The sequence below is a fragment of the Marmota marmota genome, unplaced genomic scaffold (assembly GCF_001458135.2).
Source record: "Marmota marmota marmota unplaced genomic scaffold, marMar, whole genome shotgun sequence".
In the NCBI taxonomy this organism is placed as follows: Eukaryota; Metazoa; Chordata; class Mammalia; order Rodentia; family Sciuridae; genus Marmota; species Marmota marmota.
The window spans coordinates 70,699,682-70,722,448 of record NW_026000026.1 but is presented as its reverse complement, the minus strand read 5'-3'; the positions used below and the strand labels follow the sequence as shown (position 1 = coordinate 70,722,448).

General features: G+C 39.3%; 2 protein-coding genes across 7 annotated transcripts in view; one reads left to right on the top strand and one right to left on the bottom strand.

Moving 5' to 3' along the window:
* Slc23a1 (solute carrier family 23 member 1) overlaps nucleotides 1-21,240 on the top strand; it is a 32,037-nt gene extending 10,797 nt beyond the window's left edge. For 3 of the 5 annotated variants that reach the window (XM_048811635.1, XM_015484710.2, XM_015484734.2), the window contains 2 exons: nucleotides 4,208-4,473; nucleotides 9,963-10,151. In XM_048811635.1, coding sequence (XP_048667592.1) covers nucleotides 4,208-4,455 — 248 coding nt within the window. In that variant the 3' untranslated portion in view covers nucleotides 4,456-4,473; nucleotides 9,963-10,151. Of the gene's footprint in view, nucleotides 1-4,207; nucleotides 4,474-4,579; nucleotides 5,123-9,962; nucleotides 10,152-20,720 lie in introns of those variants that run through there. The other 2 variants (XM_015484716.2, XM_015484722.2) reach the window with 2 other exon arrangements.
* Paip2 (poly(A) binding protein interacting protein 2) overlaps nucleotides 8,532-22,767 on the bottom strand; it is a 20,627-nt gene continuing 6,391 nt past the window's right edge. For both annotated transcript variants that reach the window (XM_015484743.2, XM_048811637.1), the window contains exons 2-4: nucleotides 14,351-14,514; nucleotides 11,961-12,140; nucleotides 8,532-9,556 (exon numbers count right to left, since the gene is read on the bottom strand). In XM_015484743.2, the coding sequence (XP_015340229.1) occupies nucleotides 9,500-9,556; nucleotides 11,961-12,140; nucleotides 14,351-14,488 (375 nt within the window). In that variant the 5' untranslated portion in view covers nucleotides 14,489-14,514 and the 3' untranslated portion in view covers nucleotides 8,532-9,499. The remainder of the gene's footprint in view (nucleotides 9,557-11,960; nucleotides 12,141-14,350; nucleotides 14,515-22,767) is intronic.

Sequence of the window (22,767 nt, the reverse complement as noted above, 5' to 3'; positions counted from 1 at the left end):
TTTTTTTTTTTTTTTTTTTTTGTGTGTGTGGTGCTGGGGATTAAACCCAGGGCCTTATGCATTTGAGGCAAACATTGTACCAACTGAGCTATGTCCCCAGCCCCATTTGCTTTCTCTTTATCTATCCACAGTCCAACCTTAGAAGATATTGTAGTTTAGCAAATGCTGGTGGAGCTTAGCAGCTTGGCCTGAATCAGACAAAGGAGGATGTGCAGAGCAATATTGAGTCACATTTTTTTAATGTCCTAAAGATTCTTTTATTGAATTAATTAGAAAAAGAAATTAAGGAGTGCAAAATGAAAACAACCCTAGTTTATAATGGAGATTTTCATAAAAATGTGACTTTGGGCTGGGGCTGGGGCTCAGCGGTAGCGCACTTACCTGGCATGTGCGAGGCACTGGGTTCGATTCTCAGTACCACATATAAATAAATAAAAATAAAGATCTATCAACAATTTAAAAAAATTTAAAAAATGTGACTTTGATGACCTCTTGAGTTGGTCAGAGGAAGAAACTTAGCACAGGCTCTTCTATGTCAACTCCAAATTTATACTTTCTCAGTCTTTATTATTATTGGTGCATTATAGTATGGTATTGTGACATGTTCATACATGCACATAATTTGGTCAATTTAATTCCCCAGTATTTCCCTTTTTCCTCTGCTCTTCCCACTTCCCAGTCTCCCCCCCACTTCAATTTTCATGAGATTATCCCACTTTTTTTTCCCTCTTTTTCTCTCTAGTTCTACCTAAGAGAAAACATTCAACCCTTGACTTCCTAAGTTTGGCTTATTTCACTTAATATAATACTCCCAAATTCTATCCATTTTCCTAAAATAACAAAAGACAGTTTTGTTCTTACGGCTGAATATAATTGTGTGTGTGTATGTATATGTATGTGTGTGTGTGTATATGTGTGTGTTGTGTGTGTATTTTTTATTCATTCATTCATTTTATCCATTCATCTATTGACACCTAGGCTGGCTCCATAAGTTGGCTATTGTGAAATGCATTGCTATAAGCATGGGTTGCTGGTGGCTTCATTCCTAGTCTTTTTTTTTTATTTTGTTTTGTTTTACCCTTGAAGTACTAGGGATTGAACTCAGGATTTCATGTATGCTAGGCAAGTGCTTTACCAGGCAGTCACATCCCTATTCTTTTGAGGAAGCTCCAAATTAATTTCCATAGTGATTATATTGGTTTACAATCCCATCAACAGTGTTTAAGTGTTCCTTTTATCCCACATCTTTGCCAGCATTTATTTGTATTCTTTTTTTAAAATATTTTTTTAAATTTATTTTTTTGTTTTAGGTGGACACAATATCTTTATTTTTATGTGGTGCTGAGGATTGAACTCAGTGCCCCATGCATGCCAGGCGAGCACTCTACCACTGGGCCACAACCCCAGCCCCTTATTTGTATTCTTAAAGATTGCCATTATAACTGGAATGAGATCTCAATTTAGTTTTTCTTTTTTTGGTACCAGGGTACTTAACCACTGAGCCACATCCCCAGTTCTTTTTTTTATTTTATATTTTGAGACAAGATCTCAATAGATTGCTTACAACCTAGCTAAGTTGCTAACCCTGGCTCCGAACCTGCAATCCTCCTATCTCAACCTCCTGAGTTGCTGATTACAGGCATGCACCACCACACCTGACTCAATGTAGTTTTTCTTCTTTTTTTTTTTTTTAATATTTATTTTTTAGTTGTAGATGGACACAATACCTTTATTTTATTTTATTTTTTATGTGGTGCTGAGGATCAAACCCAGGGCCTTGCATGAACTAGGCAAGTGCTCTACCGCTGAGCTACAACCCCAGCCCTCAATGTAGCTTCGATGTGCATTTCCCTAATTGTTAGATGTTGAATTTTTTTCCTTTATTTGTTGGCCATTTCTATTTCTTCTTTCAAGAATCTGTTTAGTTCATTTGCTCACTTGCTGATTGGGATTTTTTGGTGGTAAGTGTTTTGCGTTCTTTATATGTTCTGGATATTAATTGTGTCAGAGGAATAACTGGGGAAGGTTGGTTTTCTCCCTTTCTATAGGCTCGCTCTTCATGTTTGTTTACTTTGCTATGCAGAAGCTTTGTGTGTGTGTGCGTGTGTGTGTGTGTGTGTGTGTGGTACCAGGGATTGAACCTTGGAGTGCTTAATCACTGAGCGGCATCCCCAGACCTTTTATATATTTTATTTAGAGACAGAGTCTTGCTGATTTGCTGCTTAGGGCCTCGCTAAATTGCTGAGGCTGGCTTTGAACTCACGATCCTCCTGCCTCAGCCTCCTTAGGTGCTGGGATTACAGATGTGTGCCACTGAGCACAGCCAATAGTTTAATTTGACGCCATCCCATTAATTAATTCTTTGCATTATTTCCTAAGCTTTAGGGGACTTGCTGAGGAAGTCTTGCCTGTGTTTGTTGGGGAAGGGGCACAAAAGATCTCAGGTTTTACTGGGTACGATGGCACACACCTGTAATCCCAATGGCTGGGGAAGTTAGGGCAGGATAGCAAGTTCAAAAGCCAGCCTCAGCAATTTAGTGAGGCACTTAGCAACTCAGTGAGACCCTGTCTCTAAATAAAATATATAAAAGGGCTTGAGATGGGGCTGGGGTTGTAGCTCAGTGGTAGAGTGCTTGCCCAAGATGTGTAAGGCACTGGGTTAGATTCTCAGCACTGCAAATAAATAAATGATTAAAATAAAGGTCCATCAACATCTAAAAAAATGTTTTGTTTTGTTTTTTTAAAAAAAGGTCTGGAATGTGGCTCAGTGGTTAAGCGACCCTGAGTTCAATCCTCAGTACCAAAAAATAAATAAAGATCTCAAGTTTTTATAAAAGGGCTGGGGGGTTGACTAAAACTGAAATACTGTAAAACTTGCCAAAGGAGTGAGGTCAGCCTAGGCTCAAACAATCCATCTGTATCACAAACCAAACGTGTTCCCAAGTCAGCAGAGGGCACTGAAGGAATGCTGGGGTGTTGAGTCTATATTGGAGGGTTTACCCTATTTTCTTTTAGCAGTTGCAAAGGTCACAGTTTGTTTTGAGGAGCTCCTAACACAAGATGGGAGGTAAAACTGGATTAATTAAGCAATTATCAGTGAGGCTGGGCTGGAATCATTTGCAGGGACTTCTAGATAAGGGAATCTACAGCCCAGGAAAAGAGGTTGAAGCAGAAGAGAAGGCAGAGCAGTAAAGCAGTGGAGGAGGCTGACCAGTTTGTCAGAGGGAGAGAGCTTCAGGCCCAGCCAGCTGTTAAGTGTCCTGCCAGGGGAGAAACATTGGGACCATCATCCTGTGCATGCCTATGCCTTTTCTCTGGTCATCTGTGCTCTTTGGCTTGTGCAGCCAGGCCCAGTTCCAAAAGATCCTTCTCCTGGAAGTCTTTCCTGAACCCCAGCACTCCTTCAAAGCCCTTTCTGCCAATTTTGGGACACATCTGGTTTGTGACTTTATGGGTTATTCTCAGCCTGGAGTGACCTCACTCTGTTGGCTAGATTTATAGTATTTCAGTTTTTGTCAGCCGCCAGCCCTTTTATGAAAACTTGAGCTATCATGTGCCCCTCCTCTACAGGAGACTTCCTTAGTTGCAAATGCATCCCTAACCCCATCATAGATTTTGCTTAGTTTGACCTTCTGAAGCTTGTGTGTAAAAACAAGATTTTCCAAAAATGTGGAATCCTAAATTAATACTGATTATAGTATTTCAAAATATACTTCTCTATCCAAGAGTACACCTTAGCAACATCTGGTGAGGACCCAGCACACACCATCCCCATACTAACAGATGTAAGTTCACAATTATTTAACCTGTTTCTCCATCTTAAAAGTCTGTGTAACACTTCCTACGTTTTGAAGAAATGAGATAATGAAATTACAGCACTTAGCAAAGAGTCTGGCACACTGTAGTTATGTATTACCAACTAGCTTTAGAGATCTCAAGAGTTCTGGCAAAGCTTAGGAGCTCAGAAATCATGGATTTAGCAACGTTTTAGTATCGGAAGATCTGAGGGCTGAGGGTGTAGCTCAGTGGTAGAGTGCTTCCCTAGCATGTGCAAGGGCCTGGGTTCAATTCCAGCACCACGGGAATGGGGGGCATACAGACACATTCACATATTTGATTCACAAGGCTGACTTACTACTAGGTTATGGAAAGGGGAGGTAGTAGAGGGTTGCTGCCTGTGGTGAATGACCTTATTTTCCCTTTCTAGGGAGTCCAGAGGAACGAGGCCTGATACAGTGGAAAGCTGGGGCCCATGCCAACAGTGAGACATCTGCCAGCCTGAAGAGCTATGACTTTCCCATTGGGATGGGTACAGTAAAAAGGATTGCGTTTCTGAAATACATTCCTGTCTGCCCAGTCTTCAAAGGATTTTCTTCAAGGTCAAAAACTCAGTCTTGTGTTCCAGAAGACATTCCAGAAAATATAGAAACTGGGTCTGTGTGCACCAAGGTCTGAACATTACTTCGAAAAAAGGTAGGAAGTCTCTATGGTTTTTGTGGGAAGGTTGAACAAAACATTCTTATGTTTCAACAAAAGAAAACCCAAACTATTAAGTTCCCATTTTTATGACCTATTTGAGGATCTTCAAGGGAAAGGTGGACTAAAGTCAACATATGGGCTGGGCGCAGTGGTTCATGCCTGTAATTCCAACAGCTCAGGAGGCTGAGGTAGGAAGATCATGAGTTCAAAGCCAGCCTCAGCAAAAGCCAGGTGCTAAGCAACTCAATGAGACCCTGTCTCTAAATAAAATACAAAATAGGGCTGGGGATGTGGCTCAGTGGTCGAATGCCCTGTATCTTCCCCAAAAATAAAGTCAATATATGGATTCTGGACCGAATTCCATAGCCATTTTGGGACTTCTCAACTTTTTCAGGTAACTAAATTGGTATAAGTGTGCTGAAATATTAATCTTCCCACATACTTAGCAGAATTCTAGGCCAACCACAGTCCATGAGCCAACTGGGCAGCCTCATTCTTGAACTCTAGTGAGCTAAACAAATACCTGACGTTTAACATGGGAAAGGCTGAAGTATTGAGAGAGCAAACCAACAGGAAAAAAATCTTCTCATCTATTCTATCCTGTTTCAATACTGGTCATATAATTAAAACCATCTAAAAAGGATGTCAGCCTAAAACTATGCTAGTACAATCCCTGGTGAGATTATCATTTGTCCCTAGGACTTGAAAATGTGTGGTAGCTGATACTCTGAAACTCTCTCAGAGTATGAAATGCAGGTATGAAATGCAGATGTTAGGCTCTTATTTAACTGGCATGTTCCTTCATACTGACAAGCTGAGCCTAGACTTTTTTTTTTTTTTTTTTTAAATATAGTGTTGGGGATGAACCTAGTCTTTGCACATGATATACCACTGAGCTACATCCACAGCCTTAGACTCTTTTAAAATTTTTTAGATTAAAAAATTTTTTTTTTAGTTGTAGATGGACACAATACCTTTATCTTTATTTATTTTTATGCAGTGCTGGGGATTGAACCCAGAGCCTCAAGCATGGTAGACAAGCACTCACCAACTATGGTGGCACACAACTGCAAACCCAGTGACTTGGGAGGCTGAAGCAGGACTGCAAGTTCAAGGCCAGCTTGCAAGACCCTGTCTCAAAAAAAAAAGAAGGCAGCTGGGGATGTAACTCAGCGGCAGAGCACTTGCTTACCATAAGCAAGGAATTAGGTTCCATCCCCAGTGCCAAAAAATGAACAAAATAGTCACGTAATCCAGAGAGATATTATTATCCCAGATTGAGTATCAGAATTGTTTCAGATTGCGGTTTTTCAGATTCTGGAATATTTGCATCAAATTTTTTGGTTAAGACAAGTGAGGTGGCACATGCCTGTAACACCAGTGGCTAGGGAGGCTGAGACAGGAGGATCTTGAGTTCAAAGCCAGACTCAGCAGCAGAGAGGCGCTAAGCAACTCAGTGAGACCCTGTCTCTAAATAAAATACAGAATAGGGCTGGAGATGTGGCTCAGTTGAGTGCCTATGAATTCAATCCCCACTACAAACACACACACACATACACACACACACACACGTATTTTTTTTCTTGGTTAAGCACCCCTCATCTGTAAATCTGAAATCCAAAATGCTCTGAAATCCAGAATTGCTTAATCCCCAACACCAAAAACTCAAAATGATTTGAATCCCCAACTTTTTAAGTGTCATGTCAGCATTTTAGAGATATGGAAACAAAGTTACAGAAAGGTTAAATGATTTGCACATGATCACAGGATTTGCATCCACAAAGTAAGCCAGAATCTTTTTTGTTGTTGTTGTTGTGGGGCGGGGGTTTGGAAGAACCGGCGATTGAGCCCAGGAACACTTTACCACAAGCTATATCCCCAATACTTTTTTACCTTTTTTTTTTTAATATTTATTTTTTAGTTGTAGTTGCACGCAATACCTTTATTTTATTTATTTCTATGTGGTGCTGAGGATCCATCCCAGGGTCTTGCACATGCTAGGTTAGTGCTCTACCACTGAGCCACAACCCCAGCCCCACTTTTTACTTTTTATTTTAAAACAGGGTTTTGCTGAGTTGCTTAAGGTGTCAAACCCGTGATCCTTTTGCCTCAGCCTCTACAGTTGCTGGGATTACTTACTGGTATGCACCACCATGAAGTAGAATTTTTTTTTCCTAATCATTAGGTTACAGTGCCTTTCTAATTGGTGCAAATTATACTGCACTGTAATAATTAGGAAGTATATGGAAATGAACTTACCTGCCCCTGTCTAAGCTCAGAGACACAGGACTAGTAAGATTTATGTATTTGGCAGGTAGCCATGCCTCTTAGTATATACTGAGTTGTTAAGAAACAGAGAGGACAGTTGTATCATGGCACCAAAAAGAAGTCAAGAATAATTATTTGTTTCAGAGATTCTTCAAAAAACACCTGTTTATTAAGGTAACTATTAAGCCAGGAGCAGTAGTGCTCACCTATAATTCTAGCAACTTAAGAAACTAAGGCAGAAGGATCATAAGTTGAAGACCCACTTGGTAATTAAGTGACTACCTATCTCCAAACAAAAAAATAAAAAGATCTTGGGATGTAGTTAAATGGTAAAATGCCTCTGGGTTCAAACCCTAGTCCTAACAAACAAGGAGTCATCAAAAATGCGACCCCAAGGCTAAAGGTATGGCTCAATGGTAGAGCCCTTGCCTAGCATGTGTGAGGCACTGAGTTGGATTATCAAGCACACATAAAAATAACCACAAAGGTTCACTGGCAGTGGCACATGCATGTAATCCCAGCAGCTCGGGAGACTGAGGCAGGAGGATCGAGAGTTCAAAGCCAGCCTCAGCAAAAGCCAGGTGCTAATCAACTCAGCAAGACCCTGTCAGTAAATAAATTACAAAATAGGGACGTTGAGGTGGGCTTAGGGGTTTAATGCCCCCGAGTTTAATCCCCAGTACCAATACAATTAAAGGTTCACCCACAGTTTTTGTTTCCCAATATCTTTGTCTTTATTCATTTTTTTTTAACATATTTATTTATTTAGTTATTGGCAGACACAACATCTTTGTTGGTATGTGGTGCTGAGGATTGAACCCGGGCCGCACGCATGCCAGACGAGCGTGCTACCGCTTGAGCCACATCCCCAGCCCGTCTTTATTCATTTTTATGTGGTGCTGAGGATCAAACCCAGTACCTCCTATGTGCAAAGCAACACTCTGCCACTGAGCACAACCCCAGCCCTCACCCACAGCTTAAACCCCCCACCCCTCGCGCGCTCACACAGTGGTGCACACCTATAATCCCAGCAATTTGGGTGGTTAAGGCAGGAGGATTTCAAGTTTTGTAAGTTCAAGGTAAGCCTCAGCAATTTAGCAAAGTCCTAAGCAACTTAGCAAGACTGTCTCAAAAAAAATCAAAGGGGTGGAAATGCAGCTCAGTGGTTAAGTATTTCTGGTTTAAATCCACAGTACCCCCCCAAAAAAATACCCTCATTGGGGCTTTTTGTGAGAAGTGAAACCCCTAGGTTGTATCCCCAGCACTTCAGGGTGTGAGGAAAGATTACTGGTGTCTCCTCATAAAGAATATGAGCCAGACATGACTACATGGCCCTTCTTCCTAATTTCTGGTCCAATAATCTCAAGAAAAAATTTTTAGAAGGGTGTATGAGATTTACTGAGATTATACTATAGTAAGGTCACCATTGTATTGGTCAGTCATAATTCTTTTCTTTTTGTGGTGCTGGGATTTGTGCCCAAGGCAATAACTCTACAATTGAACTACATCCCCAGTCCAGTCATAGTTTCATTTTAAAATGGCTGCTTATGAATGTCTTTACATTGCAGTCTTGGGCAATAAAAAGCAAGGACAAGGGAATAGGGTTTATTTTAGTGCTGTACTGACAGATATTTATATAGCAACATACTTGCTACTATGATTCTAAAAAATCCTTCTCTAAGCACATTTTGCCGACAGGGTTGTCCTGAGGTATTGGGCCCATACTCAAGTGAATATCACCCTGGAGAGTCTGCAGTCTAGCATCAATAAACACAAGCATCAGCTCAGTTCTACCATTATTTATTTTTTTAAATATTTTTGAAAAAATATAATTTTTTTACAATATTTTCAACTTAAACACTATTCACACTGAACACGTATGGCAGCTTAACCTACTCAAATATGAAGTTTAAGAAGCCAAAACTGTTCTAGCTTTGTTAAAAGAAAAGTTGTGCTGCAGACTATCGTCGTGATGGGTAACAAAGCAAGGAAAAGCACCACTCAAATTATGTTGCAAATCTCTTTGTTCAATTGGGTTATGGGTTTCTATTGGTCCTAAGTTAGACTTCACACAGGTATGAATGGCTGTGATGCAGTGACTCCTCAAGAGATGCAATTCTCAAATCACATACTTCCTCAAATGTAACATTAGGAACAAAATTCGACATTTCTAACATGATAACATACCAGAAAAGCCAGGACTAGCTCTTACCTGATCACTACCTTGTGTAAGCTTAGTCATTAAAGACACACTTGTCTCTAATGAACTATTTTTAAATTAACAGACCTTTTTCAGAAAAATTAGATTCTTTCTGATGACGACAAATAGAACTGAGAAATCTACTTAGCAATTAGGACTTAATTTAAATTTACTCATTTTACAAACTGTCAACATCAACAAATGTTAGTTAATCCTAAGGGACCAGTTTAGCCTCAAAGACAACAATTCAGTAAGATTTAGAGGTCATTTAATTTTGTGCTTTGTTACAACTTGACTGGTGCTTCTTTCCTTGCTGTCTTTACATTAAGCCATGGGGCCAATTCTGTTTTTCAGTAAATGTTTGACAGGTTTTTACTTAATAACAGTCTCAGCACTTTTATTAAGCATGCAAGACTAACAAAAACTTTGGCAATGCATAAGTGTAACACAGTGACAAGAGAGAGCTTTTACAATTAAGTCTTCTAATACTGCCTTCACAGTGTGGAAATTGTGCTACATCCACCAAAAGAGGGCCCCGTCTACTCAAATATTTTAGTACTTCACCCCAGGAACAAACTCCTTTGCATTTGGATTCAGATTGCTCTTGACCTGGAAAAAAAGTACATAAAAAAAGCAAGTTCATTACAGATGGCTTCAGATACTCAGAATCATTCAACCTAGCAGCAAAAGTATCTTCCAGGAAAATATAAAAAAGCAAGAACTAGAACAGTAAGGTTTAACTTAAATTGTATCAATTTTCTAAAGAGAAAGTAGCAACTGAAACTAAATGTAATCAGAAACCCACTACCTTCATATCTAAAGGAATAGAACTGATTTTGAAATTCTGTAAATTTAACTGAAACCTTTCTTAAAACACTTTTATATTATGCAAACATGTTAAGCTTTGAAATGATTAAAATAACCTGGGCATTGTTGATGGATTAATTTTACTTTCTGATCCTCACTGAAAACATGGAGTTATCTTTCTACAATTGCTATCTTCTAATTCCCACAGGAAGCATGGTATATAACAGCAAAAGAAAACTACTTGGGGGAGCCAGAAGACCTAAGTATGAAATCCCAGTTCTGCCTCTATCTAACTTCTTGTGTAAGCTTGGATAAATCACTGAGACTCCATTTTTGCATCAGTTTAAAAAAAAAAAAAAAAGGGAGGGAGGATCTTGGGGCTGGGGTAGTGGCTCAGTGGTAGAGCGCTTGCCTAGCATGTGTGAGGCCCTGGGTTCGATCCTCAGCACCACATATGAATAAACAAATAAAGTAAAAAAAAATCCATTGGCAACTTAAAAACATATTAAAAAAAAAAAAAAAAAGGGTGGAGTGGGCCAAAGTCTCTAAGAGCTGTAAAGACTTGTACTAACATAATGCTATGTTTTTTAAGTCTTTACTTTCCTAAGCAGATGTATCTGTGTATAGGAAGAACAGCTGGAAATTCTTCTCTACCACATTTTGGATTCCAAGTAGATAAAAATAAAAAGAAGCCAGGACAGATTCCAAGACCTAAATATAGGCATGCTGGTAGAGTTTTACACTAATTTGAACCCTATGTCACTTAGACCAAAACATAATATTAAACATCATACTGGAGCAATTTTAGTTTCATAATTTATACTTGAGCATCTGCTTAACATACTCAAAACCCTGGGTTTAATACCCAGTAACCCCCACACACATACACACACACAAAAGTAGCAGTGGACAGTTTAAATTAAAAAGCAGTATACTTGAATGTACAATCTCTTGGCTACAGAAAAGTTAGAACAAATTAATCTCAGGCTGAGTAGAACAAAACAGTTTCTATACTAAGGAATTATACGGAGTCCCAATTACAATTATACATTAAGCCTGGCAAAGTGCTTTACTCATCAGGGCAACCAGGATTATCTGTGACTTGAATAATGTAGTCAAAAGCAAGCATGTCCCAACAAAGTATAAGATCATACATGTGTTCAATTGGTTATCTTTATTTACTGCAACAAAATATGCCATAATGTAAATTTTAGTGTTCTCCAAACAGTCCTTTAGAAGAATAGTTTCTAAATGTCTGATGAATAGAATAGCTGTATAATGAATTCTCTGGAGTGCTTCTAAAAAATTAACATGCCTAGAAGATTAATGCTCCCAAGCTTACGATGCACGAGAGGAACTGATTTTTAGTTTTGAAGCTTCATAAGTAATTATCAAGTACAGATTAGGAAACAAAGAAAGTGAAAGACAATTGCAAAAAACACTTCAGAGTCCCCTGAGTAGGAGAAGCAACCAGATATTATAAATGTGGACTAAAAGGCAAATATTCAAGTCAGGTGTGGGATGTACACCTGAAATCCCAGCTAGTCAGAGGCTCAGGAAGGAGGGTTGCAAGTTCAAAACCAGCTTCAGCATTAGCAAGACACTGTCTCAATAAGGCTGGGGATGTGGCTCAGTGGTTGAATGCCTCTGAGTTCAATCCCCATACCGCACCCCTCCCCCCAAAAAAAGTCAACATTCAGACCTAGAGAAAATTGTTTGCTTTCAGAAAAAATCATTTATTTAATTTTAGCAAAGGACTCATAAATTTCTTCCTTAGTACTAATGTTATCATAATTCTTGAATAAACTTTTTACTGCAAATATATTAGCATTGATGAGACACGAGAAATACAACTGAATGTTCCTTTTCTGCCAAGAGCTTGTAAAAATCCTTATAATATCACAGTTCTAATTAGGCTACTTTTGCAAAAGCAAGTCCCATGGTAATATCGTATATTTTTCTAGATCAACTCTTAAAAGATCTTTAAATATTCTAGGGCAACATCATGACTTAAGAGTAGTTGCCAAGAGTTGGTTAATTGTCTAAGACTGGATAGTGTTACCAAAAGTCACTCCATGTCATATGTGACATGGGAGGCCTCTGTAAGGGGAAGATATGCAGAACTCTTCTTAAACAGATGATGGCTGGCTTTTCCACTTATGAGAAAGATGACCTACATCTAAAAAGATGAAAAAATAACTTTTACCACAAGATCTTCCAGAGAAGAGCCATCACTGATAACAAGGTCATTAAACTGGTCTTGGATTTGGTCCATTGTTTGTGGGAGATCTCGAGCTGGAATAAACCACTCGTGTTCCTCTTCCTCTTCCAGCATTTCCTGGAAACAGCGCTCAATAAATTCTTCTTCCCACAACTCCTCTTCTATCTAGATTTACAATAAATAAAGGATAATTTGTAGCACACTTGTTAAGTTTTAACTAGGAATGGCTTAAAATATCTTAACTAAGCTATTTAAAACCACAATGACACCAGACATGGTGGTGTATGCCTGTTATTTCAGTGATGTTGGAGACTGTGGCAGGAGGACTGCACAGGGTTTAACCTTAGCAATTTGGCAAGACACTGCCTCCAAAAAAAGGGGAGGCGGGGAATGAGGATGTAGCTCAGTGTCCTTAGGTCCAATCCCCAGCACCATAAATAAACAAATAAATAAATAAATAGGGGTGGGAGTTGTGGCTCATTGGCACAGTATGTGTGAGACACTGGGTTCAATTCTTAACACCACATAACAAATAAAGTAAAGGCATCTGTCCATCTACAACTACAAAAAATAATTTAAATAAAAATAAATAAATAAGTTAACAATGTTTGGGGCTGGTGGGGGCAGACAACTCAGTGGTAGAGTACATGCTTAGAACACACTAGGCCTTAGGTTCAATACACACACACACACACACACACACACACACACAAATAGTACTGGAGATTGAACCCAGGGATGCTTTACCATTGAGCTACATTCACAGTTCCACACTTTTTGAATTTTGAGACAGGGGCTTGTTAAGTTGCTTAGGGCCTCTCTAGGTTGCTGAGGCTGGTCTTGAACTATGATGCTCCTGCCTCAGCTTCCTGAGTAGCTGGGATTACAGGCATGTAATTTTTTTTTTTTAATATAAAAGTAAAAATAGTGTCATGCTTTCTACTCTACTTCTGTGCTAAAGAAAAATAAATGCTTACCATAAATATCAAGATCTGTTTAGGGTTTTTCTATGTCTTTACTTGTATTAGCAGAATACATTTTCTTATTGAGGATGGCAGGTAAGAAATAGAGGGTTCTCTTGAGAAATATGTATCAGAATTATCTATGATATCTAAAACTATACAAACTCATCCTATCCAATCTCTAGGGGTAGAGTCAGGGCATGGGTAATTAAAAAAACAAAACTGGGGGCTGGGGTTGTGGCTCAGCGGCTTGCACATGTGAGACCCTGGGTTTGATCCTCAGCAGCACATAAAAATATATGAATAAAATAAAGGTATTGTGTCCAACTACAACTAAAAAATAAATATTAAAAAAAATAAAAATAAAAACAACTGGGTGTGGACATGCACACCTGTAATCCCAGCTACAGGGAGGCTGAGGCAAGAGGATCACAAATGGGAGACTCAATCTCAAAATTGAAGAATAGGGCTGGGCATGTGAATCAGTGGTAGAGGGCCTCTGGGTCAATCCCTACTACCCAGGATGGGGCAGGATGACACTTCAACTGACCCTAGCATGTCTTGAGTGCTGGGTCCCAGCATTAAAAAGAAAATTAAATACACCACCTGATACTTACTGAAATAATACTAAACTGTTTTACTCTGGAATGTCTATCAATGCCTATGGAGAAGTTAAGTTAGCTACTGATTACCAAAATCCCAATCAGGGGAGGAATGAAAAAGTAGATGAGAAGAGATACCAGAGTATCAAAATAAAAGACAACATTTATCAACATATGAGAGTTCTCTAAAGAGAAAAGTGGGACTGGGGATGGTGGTGCACACCTGTGATCCCAGCAACTCAGGAGGCTGAGGCAGGAGTATCAGGGGTTCAAAGCCAACCTCTCAGCAACATAGTGTTCCCCTAATCAAGCTTGCCAGATCCTGTCTCTAAGTACCCCAGCAAAAAAAAAAAAAAGAGAAAAGTGGTGCCAGATTTTTCAGGATGGTCAGATAAGGGATCTCAGCTGAAATTCTGTACCCTAATATGTGTCCATTTGTTCTTGATTCCTGGATTTTTCTGACTTGCAGTGTAATACAGCAATCTGACTGGTGTAAGCCAGTGGTTTTAAAACTTGACTGCTCACTAGAATTGTCTGGAAGCTTTTGAAAAACAGGTTCCCAGGCTCTACCCTAATCCTCCTGAATCAGAATTTCCAGGGTGGAATACTGAAACATACATGCTCTCCAAGTAATACCAATGAAATATTAAGCCTGGTAGTAATCAGAAGCTAATTAAAATAGGAGTAGTGAAAAAAATCCACACATTTAATAAATGATAAGATAAACACATTTCAGTGATAGGCACAAATCAATCATATTATACAGGCTATAATAGCTATGAAAAAGTACACATTTGTATACAAAACTAACTTGTCTGTTGAATTCTTCTTCATTTTCCATCCACATATACTCTGCAAATGGATTGTCATCTTCATGAGAATGACCGTTAATAATCACATCTTCATTGATGATGCTTGGGCTAGTACTGCTGCGACTTGGATCTTTCATGGTTGGCGTTAGTTGTCGTTTTTAACCTTAAAAGTAGAACATACAATTAACTTAGTTATTCTTTCAATCTTAGCATCTATTGTTACCAGGCATCATGGTTAGCTATTGTAGGTACATGATCTATTAAGAAACTGGAAAGATTCCTATTTTTTCCCCCAAATGATCTTAATGATTAAAATATCTGAGATGCCTAGTGCTGTGGCACATGCCTGTAATCTTAGTGGCTTGGGAGGCCAGGACAGGAGGATGGTGAGTTCAAAGGCCAGCCTCAGTAACTTAGTAGGGCCATAAGCAACTAAGCGAGACCTTGTCTCAATAAATAAAAAGGGGGAGAAAAAAAGAAATAGCAGAAACTGGGTGCCATGGCACAAGCCTGTAATCACAGTGACTTGAGAGATTGAGGCAGGAGGACTGAAGGTTCAAGGCTAGCTATAGCAACTTGGTGAGGCCCTAAGCAACTTAGTGAGACCCTGAATTAAAAAAAAAAAAAAAAGGCAGGAGATATAACTCAGTGGCAAAACATCCCTGGGTTCAATACCCAATACCCAAAACAAACAAACAAAAAAATCACCTGTAATCACAGCTACTTGGGAGGCTGAGGAATGACTGCAAGTTTGAGGCCAGTCTCAGCAACTTAGTGAAGGCCTAGGCTCTGTCTCAAATTAAATAAATAAAAAGGGACTCAGTGGTTAATCAATCCCTAGGTAAACAAAAGAAAAAATCAAAGTATTAAATTACTTATATAAAATCTCCAAATCATCCAATTTATTTTTCAATATCCTGTTTATATTTCAAAAAAAGCACATCTGGAAGACTTAGTCTTAAAGTGATGAAAATCAAACATTTTTTTTTTCTTGATACCAGGGATTGAACTCAGAGGTACTAGACCACTGAGCCATATCCCCAGTCCTTTTCTCTAAAGAGACAGGGTCTGAGTTGTTTAGCACCTCGCTTTTTGCTGAGGCTGGCTTTGAACTCACGATCCTCTTGCATCAGCCTCCTGAGATGCTGGGATTACAGGCATGCCCCACTAAAACCAAATTAATTTTAAAACTGATTTCAACAAGATCAGAGATTGAAAGTAAAAACTAACCAATGCCTTAAGCCCTCAGTCCACTGTCATTAAGTTTCTTCAGAGTTCACTGCCTTATTTGCTTTTTTCCAGGTCTACATTGAATTCCTCTGTGTCTGGATTTCACTGAAATACAATTTTAAGCTTTTTTAAAATTTTTTTGGCAGGAGGTGGATATTAAGGATTGATCCCAGGCTATTTTGTACCACTGAGCTACACTGCTGGCTCTTTCTACATTTTCTATTATTTCTAGAATGTGAAACATAATGCTTTAACTTTTAGCCTACAATATATCAATTAGGTTACATCATGTTATCAGCCATTGAAGAGATTCTAAAAAACCCAGACCTACTATTTGATACTACTTTCACTCAAATAAAAATATATTAATTAGGCAGTGGTGGGATAGGGTAGTGTGTGGCCTATGCTTGTAATTCCAGTGATTCAAAAGGCTGAGGCAGGGGTTTACCAAGTTTGAGGCCAGTCTGGACAACTCGGCAAAACTGTGTCTTGAGAAGGGTTGGGGAGATGCACTCTTAGGTTTAATTTCTAGTAGTGGGGGGAGTGGGTGGGAGAGGCAGATTCAGACTGAGAGTCATGTGCTAGAGTGTCAGTAGAGTATTGCTAGGCTTGGTGGCACATGCCTATAATCCTAGCAACTCAGGAAGCTGAGGCAGGAGGACCCCAAGTTTCAGGCCAGCCCCAGCAATTTATCAAGACCTTGTTTCAAAATAAAAATAAAAGCCAGCCTCAGTGAAAAGCAAGATGCTAAGTACTCAGTGAGACCCTGTTTCTAAATGAAATACAAAATAGGGCTGGGGATGTGGCTCAGAGGTTGAGTGTCCAGAGTTCAATCCCCAGTACCAAACAAAGTTGAATGAAGGGGCTAGGGATATGGCTCAGTGACAGAGCACTTGCACAACATGGAGTTTGATTCCCAGCACCTTCCCCCAAAAAAATGTTTGGATGAAATAAACTATTTTGATGACAAGTTTGACTAAACAGCAATCAGTTCCTCTACAGAAAATTACTCAGGTTACCAAATACTTATTTATGTTCATCTTCAAATGAATTACATTTTAGATTTTCCTCAATAGCTATTAGTAACAGTGATTGACCTTGCTTTGCAATTTGCTTAATTACATCTCAACCAACCATTAAGTTTAGCTATATTCTCTATTGTATAGTAGCTCTTCATTTATCATTTCCCAACTTATATCCACTAAATCCTACCTTTCAAAAGACTACCATATCAATAAGTATTAGCATAAACCATCTTTTTTTTTCTTTAACCAGGGATTGAACTACTCAGGGACACACTTACATATATTTTTTAATACACTTTTTAGTTGTAGATGGACATAATACCTTTTTTTAAAAAAATGTGGTGCTGAGGATCAAACCCAGAGCCTCACGTGTGCCAGGCAAGTGCTCTACCACTTAGCCCCTGCCCCAGCCCCTACATCTTTAATTATTAGAAAAAATAACAGAGAAAAATTAAGTTTAGGGCTGGCGATGTGGCTCAGTAATTAAGTGTCCCTGAGTTCAATCCCCGGTAACCCCCCCCCCCAATTAAGTTTAGCACCAAGTATAGAGTATTCAATATTGAGCTGGAACTAAAAAATTAAAAGTAGTAACTATATGTATTAAACATATACATGTAGAATAATCCTAACTTGCTTTTAAAAAATGTTCTACCAGGGGTAGTGGCGCACACCTGCAATCCCAGCAGCTCGGTAGGCTGAAAAAGGGAGGCTAGTTCAAAGCTAGCCTCAGCAATTTAACAAGGCGCTATAAGCAACTCATTAAGAAACTGTCTCTAAATAAAATACAAAATAGGGCTAGTGATGTGGCTCAGTAATAGAGTGCTCCTGAGTTCAATCTCTGGCATCCCTCCAAAAATGTTCTAACTTCCAGGTATGGTGGCACAGGTGTGTAATCACAGCTATTGGTGGTTGAGGGGCTGAAGCAGAAGAAGCACAGTTCCATGCCAGCTTTGGCAATTTAGTGAGACCCTGTCTCAAAGTGAAAAATGAAGGGCCTGGGGATACAGCTCAGGTGGTAAAATGCTTGCCTAGCATGCAAAGTCCTGGGTTCAATCTCTAGTACTACCAATAAATAAATAAAATAAAAAGAACCAGGGATATAATTCAGTGGTAGAATACCCTTGGATTTAATCCCCAGTACCAAAAAACAAACAAAAGGCTTCCACTGACTAAAGTTTACCTAAATAAACACAAAAGCAATCTCTCTTTTTTAAGCTTGTACTAACAAAAATCTGACTCAGCAAATTCCAGAGTCAACAGGGAACTCCCTCCTTTCTTCTCTGATGCTCACCAGTAGAAAATTAAAATATAAACAGTAAGTAGCAGAGACTAATTCCATGCACTTGAGGTCAGATTTTTGCCTATCATCACTTCATCAAACAACCTGTGATTTCAGTATACATCCCAGTGAAAGATAATAATTAATAATAATCTGTCAAGCAATGTCTGGAAAACAAATCAAAATTGAAGTCATCAAAAATGATCTAGAGGGGCTGGGGATGTGGCTCAAGCGGTAGCGCGCTCGCCTGGCGTGCGTGCGGCCCGGGTTCGATCCTCAGCGCCACATACAAACAAAGATGTTGTATCGCTGAAAACTAAAAATAAATAAATAAATATTAAAAAAAAAAAAAAAAATGATCTAGAGGGCTGGGGATATAGCTCAGTTGGTAGAGTGCTTGCCTTGCATGTGTGAGGCACTGGGTTCAAAATTCTCAGCACCACATATAAGTACGTAAATGAATAAAAATAAAGTAAGTACATAAATGAATAAAATAAAGGGCCACTGACAACTTAAAAAAAAAAAAGTCTATTAAAAAAAAAATCCCAACAGCTTAGAAGACTGAGACAGGAGGATCTTGAGTTCAAAGTCAGCCTCAGAAATTTAGTAAGGCCCTAAGCAACTGAGACCAACCCTGTTTATAAATAAAATATAACAAAAGGCTGGGGAGGCTGTGGATATGGCTCAGTTGGTAGAGTACTTGCCTTGTTTGCACAAGGCCCTGGGTTTAATCCCCAGCATCACAGGGATATTAAAAAAAAAAGTCCCCCCCCCCAATGTGGCTCAATGATTAAGTACCCCTGGGTTCAATCCCTCGTACCAAAACAAAGCAAAATCTAGAAACCAAGACACTTCCTATGGCTTCCACGTGGCATGTGATTACAATCCCAGTAACTCGGGAGGCTGAGGCAGGAGGATCACAAGTTTGAGGCCAGCCTGGGCAACTTAGCAAGACTCTATTTCAAAAATAAAAATAGCAGCAGGGGATGTGGTTCAGCAGTACATAGGGGTGGGGGGAAAAGTCTCATTGTTGGAGGCATTATGATCAAATTCATTTCAATAATGAAGAAACTTGGACTTAAGTGACCTGTTCTAGGTTACATATCTAGTGAACTACAGAGATAGCAGGTCAAGTCAAATCATGGCATCAGGTATTCAAGGCTTTTTTTTAATTATTTTTTTTAGTTGTAGATGGACCTTTATTTTTATTTGTTCGTTTATATGACGTGCTGAGACTCGAACTCAGTGCCTCACACATACTAGACAAACCCTCTACCACTGAGCTACAACCCCAGCCCTCAAGGCTGCCTTTATACATATCATTTTTAAACATATTTTTAGTTGTACATGGGCACAATACCTTTAATTTATTTGTCTTGTTTTAAATGTGGTGCTGATGGGCTGGGAATGTAGCTCAGTTGGTAGAGTGCCTGCCTCGCCTCGCATGCATAAGGCCCTAGGTTCAATCCCCAGCATCGCCAAAAAAAAAAAAAAGAAACAAAAAAGATTAATTGTGGTGCTGAGGATTGACACCCATGTCTCACACATGCCAGGCAAGTACTTTATGACTGGGCCACAACCCCAGCCCCTATACATATCATTTTTAAAAAATATTTTTTAGTTGTAGATAGGTATAATACTTTATTTTTATGTGATGCTGAGGATGAAACCCAGTGTGTCTCACGTGCTAGGCAAGAGCTCTACCACTAAGCTACAACCTAGCCTCTATATATCATTTTGATTGAATTTGAATACTCATTAGAGTATTGAATTCAACTAGCCTGGAGCCAGGAATGGTTGTATGACTGCAATATCAGTATCTCAGGAGGTTGAGGGAGGAGGATCCCAAGTTTGAGACCAGTCTCAGCAACTCAGAGAGACCCTGTCTCAAAAAATAAAAAGGCCAAGCATAGCAGTCCAGGTCTGTAATCCCAGTGGTTCAAGAGGCCAAGACAAGAGGATTGTGAGTTCAAATCCATTCCCAGAAATTTAGCAAGGCGCTAAGCAACTCAGCAAGACCCTGTCTCTAAATAAAAATATTAGAAAAGGGCTGGGGAAACGGCTCAGTGGCTTGGCACCCCTGGGTTCCAGTCCTCAGTACAAAAAATAAAGTCTGCGGTGGCTGAGTGACAGCACTCACATATTTGTTGAAAACAAAAATAAGCCAGGAATCATCTCTAGTTCCATCCATTTTCCTGCAAAGGACATAATTTCTGTTTTCTTCATGACTGAATAAAACTCTACTGTGTACATTAAAATAAATAAATAAATAAAAGCCAGGAACGGTGGCACACATCTATAATTCTAGCACCTTAGGCAGGAAGACTGCAATTTAGTGAGATCCTAAACAATGCCTATAATACCAGTGGCTTAGGAGGCTGAGGCAGGAGGACTGCAAGTTCAAAGCCAGCCTCAGCAACTTAGTGGGGCCCTTAGCAACTTAGTGAGACCCCATCTCAAACTAAAAAAATAAAAAACAAAAGGTCTGGGGATGTGGCTCTGCAGTTCAGTGACCTTGGATACAATCCCTGGTGCCTAAATAAATAAATGCAGCAGCACTATCATTTGGGGCAAGCAACAGACAAAGCAAATAAAATCTGGGGAAAAAAGCCAGTGAGGAAATAGTCTGAGCACAAGAGGTTTGGGAAACCTAAAATGCCACGGGCAAAAAAAATCTGAGAAAACCCTACGCTCCCACCTCTGACTGACTTTCAGGTTCTGCACATGTGGGAAGTGAAGGCTGAGGCAGAGTTCTATACTGTCCAAGTGCTGAAACTGCCTCAACACATTGAGCCCATTTGTGAAGACTTGCAGAGTTTTGTTTTTTGTTTTCAGGTATTTAAAGAAATCTCTTAAATCACTAAGCTGACTACTCTTCTAATGAAACAGAAACCTTGATGGTGATACACACAAAGAGAGTACAAAATTTGCAAAGCATTTCAGAAGGTCAGTAAACAGACAACTACAAAAAGTAAGTAAGTAATCCTGGGGAGGGTAGAATATAATTTCCAGAGTTACCTCATTATAATATTCAAAATGTCATTGTCAACAAAAATTATTAGATGTGCAATGAAACAAGAAAGTATGTGCCAGGTATGGTGGTGCCTAAAGCAAAGGCAGGAGGATCACAGGTTCAAGGCCAATCTCAGCAATTCAGTGAGATCCTCAGCAATTTATTCAAGACTGTGTCTCAAAACAACAGTAAGAACAAAGGGGCTAGGAATGTTACTCAAGGGTAAAGCACCCCTGGGTTACCAAAATACAAACAAACAAAAAAAACCCAAAACCATTAAAACTATCAGAATATACATTTAAAACTTTACAATTTTCAGCATTAATCTCATGCAAATGACACTTTTTTTTTTAACTTTATTCTTTTTTTTTATTTTTTTTTTTAAGTTGTAGTCGGACACAATACCTTTATTTTCTTTATTTTTATGTGGTGCTGAGGGTGGAACTCAGCACCTCACATGTGTTAGGTGAGCACTGCTCCACTGCTGAGCCACAACCCCAGCCAACTTTATTATTTTTTTCCCCCTACTTTATTTTTTTATGGTACTGGAGATCAAACCTAGGGCCTCCCAGATGTTAGGGAAATGCTCTGCCACTGAGCCACATAACAGCCCTTTTTATTTTGAGACAGGGTCTTGCTAAATTGCCTACACTGGCCTCAATGTGGTAATCCTCCAGACTCAGCCTTCTGAAGTAGCTGGGATTACAGGCATGTGCCACAATGCTCAGCTCATTTTGAAGAATTTTAAAGCTATAGAAAAACTGAAACAGTATAATGAACACTTTTGCTATAGTTTTCTCTAATTTTTCCTTAACTTGTGGATAAATTGCACCCTTAGGGCCTTGCATCATGCTCTTTCATTCTCAAATATTTCAGTCCCATCACCTTACTGTTTTGATATGCATATTTTCTTCCACACTTTCTTTTGCAGTACTGGGGATTAAACCCAAGCCCCCAGCATGCTAGGCAAGTAAGTGCTCCACCACTGAGTCACACCCCTAGCTCCTTCTCAGACTTGCTTTAGAATCATTTTGCCAGAATAATCTACCATTTTCATTACATTTTGCAATTTAATCAGGATTGATATTTTAATATTATGTCTTCTGGTCAGAAAAGATGGTATGAATATTCTGATTTTAGTCTCTTAAAACACACATGGAGATTTCTTTTTCCAATTATGGTGGGCTAGATTATTTGCATCAGTCTTCCTACTGAAAAGTAAAAGTGATGAAAGCACTGAGGGCTTTTGTTTATTAGACTTCTGTGGGTTGCCTCCTTGGCTGTCTCATGGGGCAAGATGCACAAAATTCAAATTTGAAAATCTAACAGCAGGAGATTCTCCTTATCTACTCTAAACTGGAACCTCAAAGGGTAGGGCAATCTCAAGGTAAAGACGAACCCAAAGAAATTCATACTGCCTACCAAGTTGCCTTGGCTCTAGCAAATCAAGAAAAAAAAAGTCCAAAATGTTCTAAACCATGAAGTGAGTATAAGGTGGTCTTGAACTGGTAGTGTCCTGGTGCCTGATAAAACCAAATATAAAGGACCAAGCATGATGGCACTTGCCTGTAACCTCAGCAACCCTTTAACCCTCTTCAGAAGGCAGGAGGGTTAAAGTTTAAAGCCAGCCTCAGCAATTTAGCAAGGCCCTAAGCAACTTAGCAAGATACTGTCTCAAAATAAAATATGAAAAGGGCTGGAGACTGGGTTCAGCAATAGGATGCTTCTAAGTTAAATACAAGAGAGAGAGAGAGAGGAGAGAGAGAGAAAGAAAGAGAGAGAGAGAGAGAGAGAGGAGGGAGGGAGGGAGGGAGGGAGGGAGGGAGGGAAGGGGTGATGATATAGTAGGTGATACACCTCTGGGGCTCA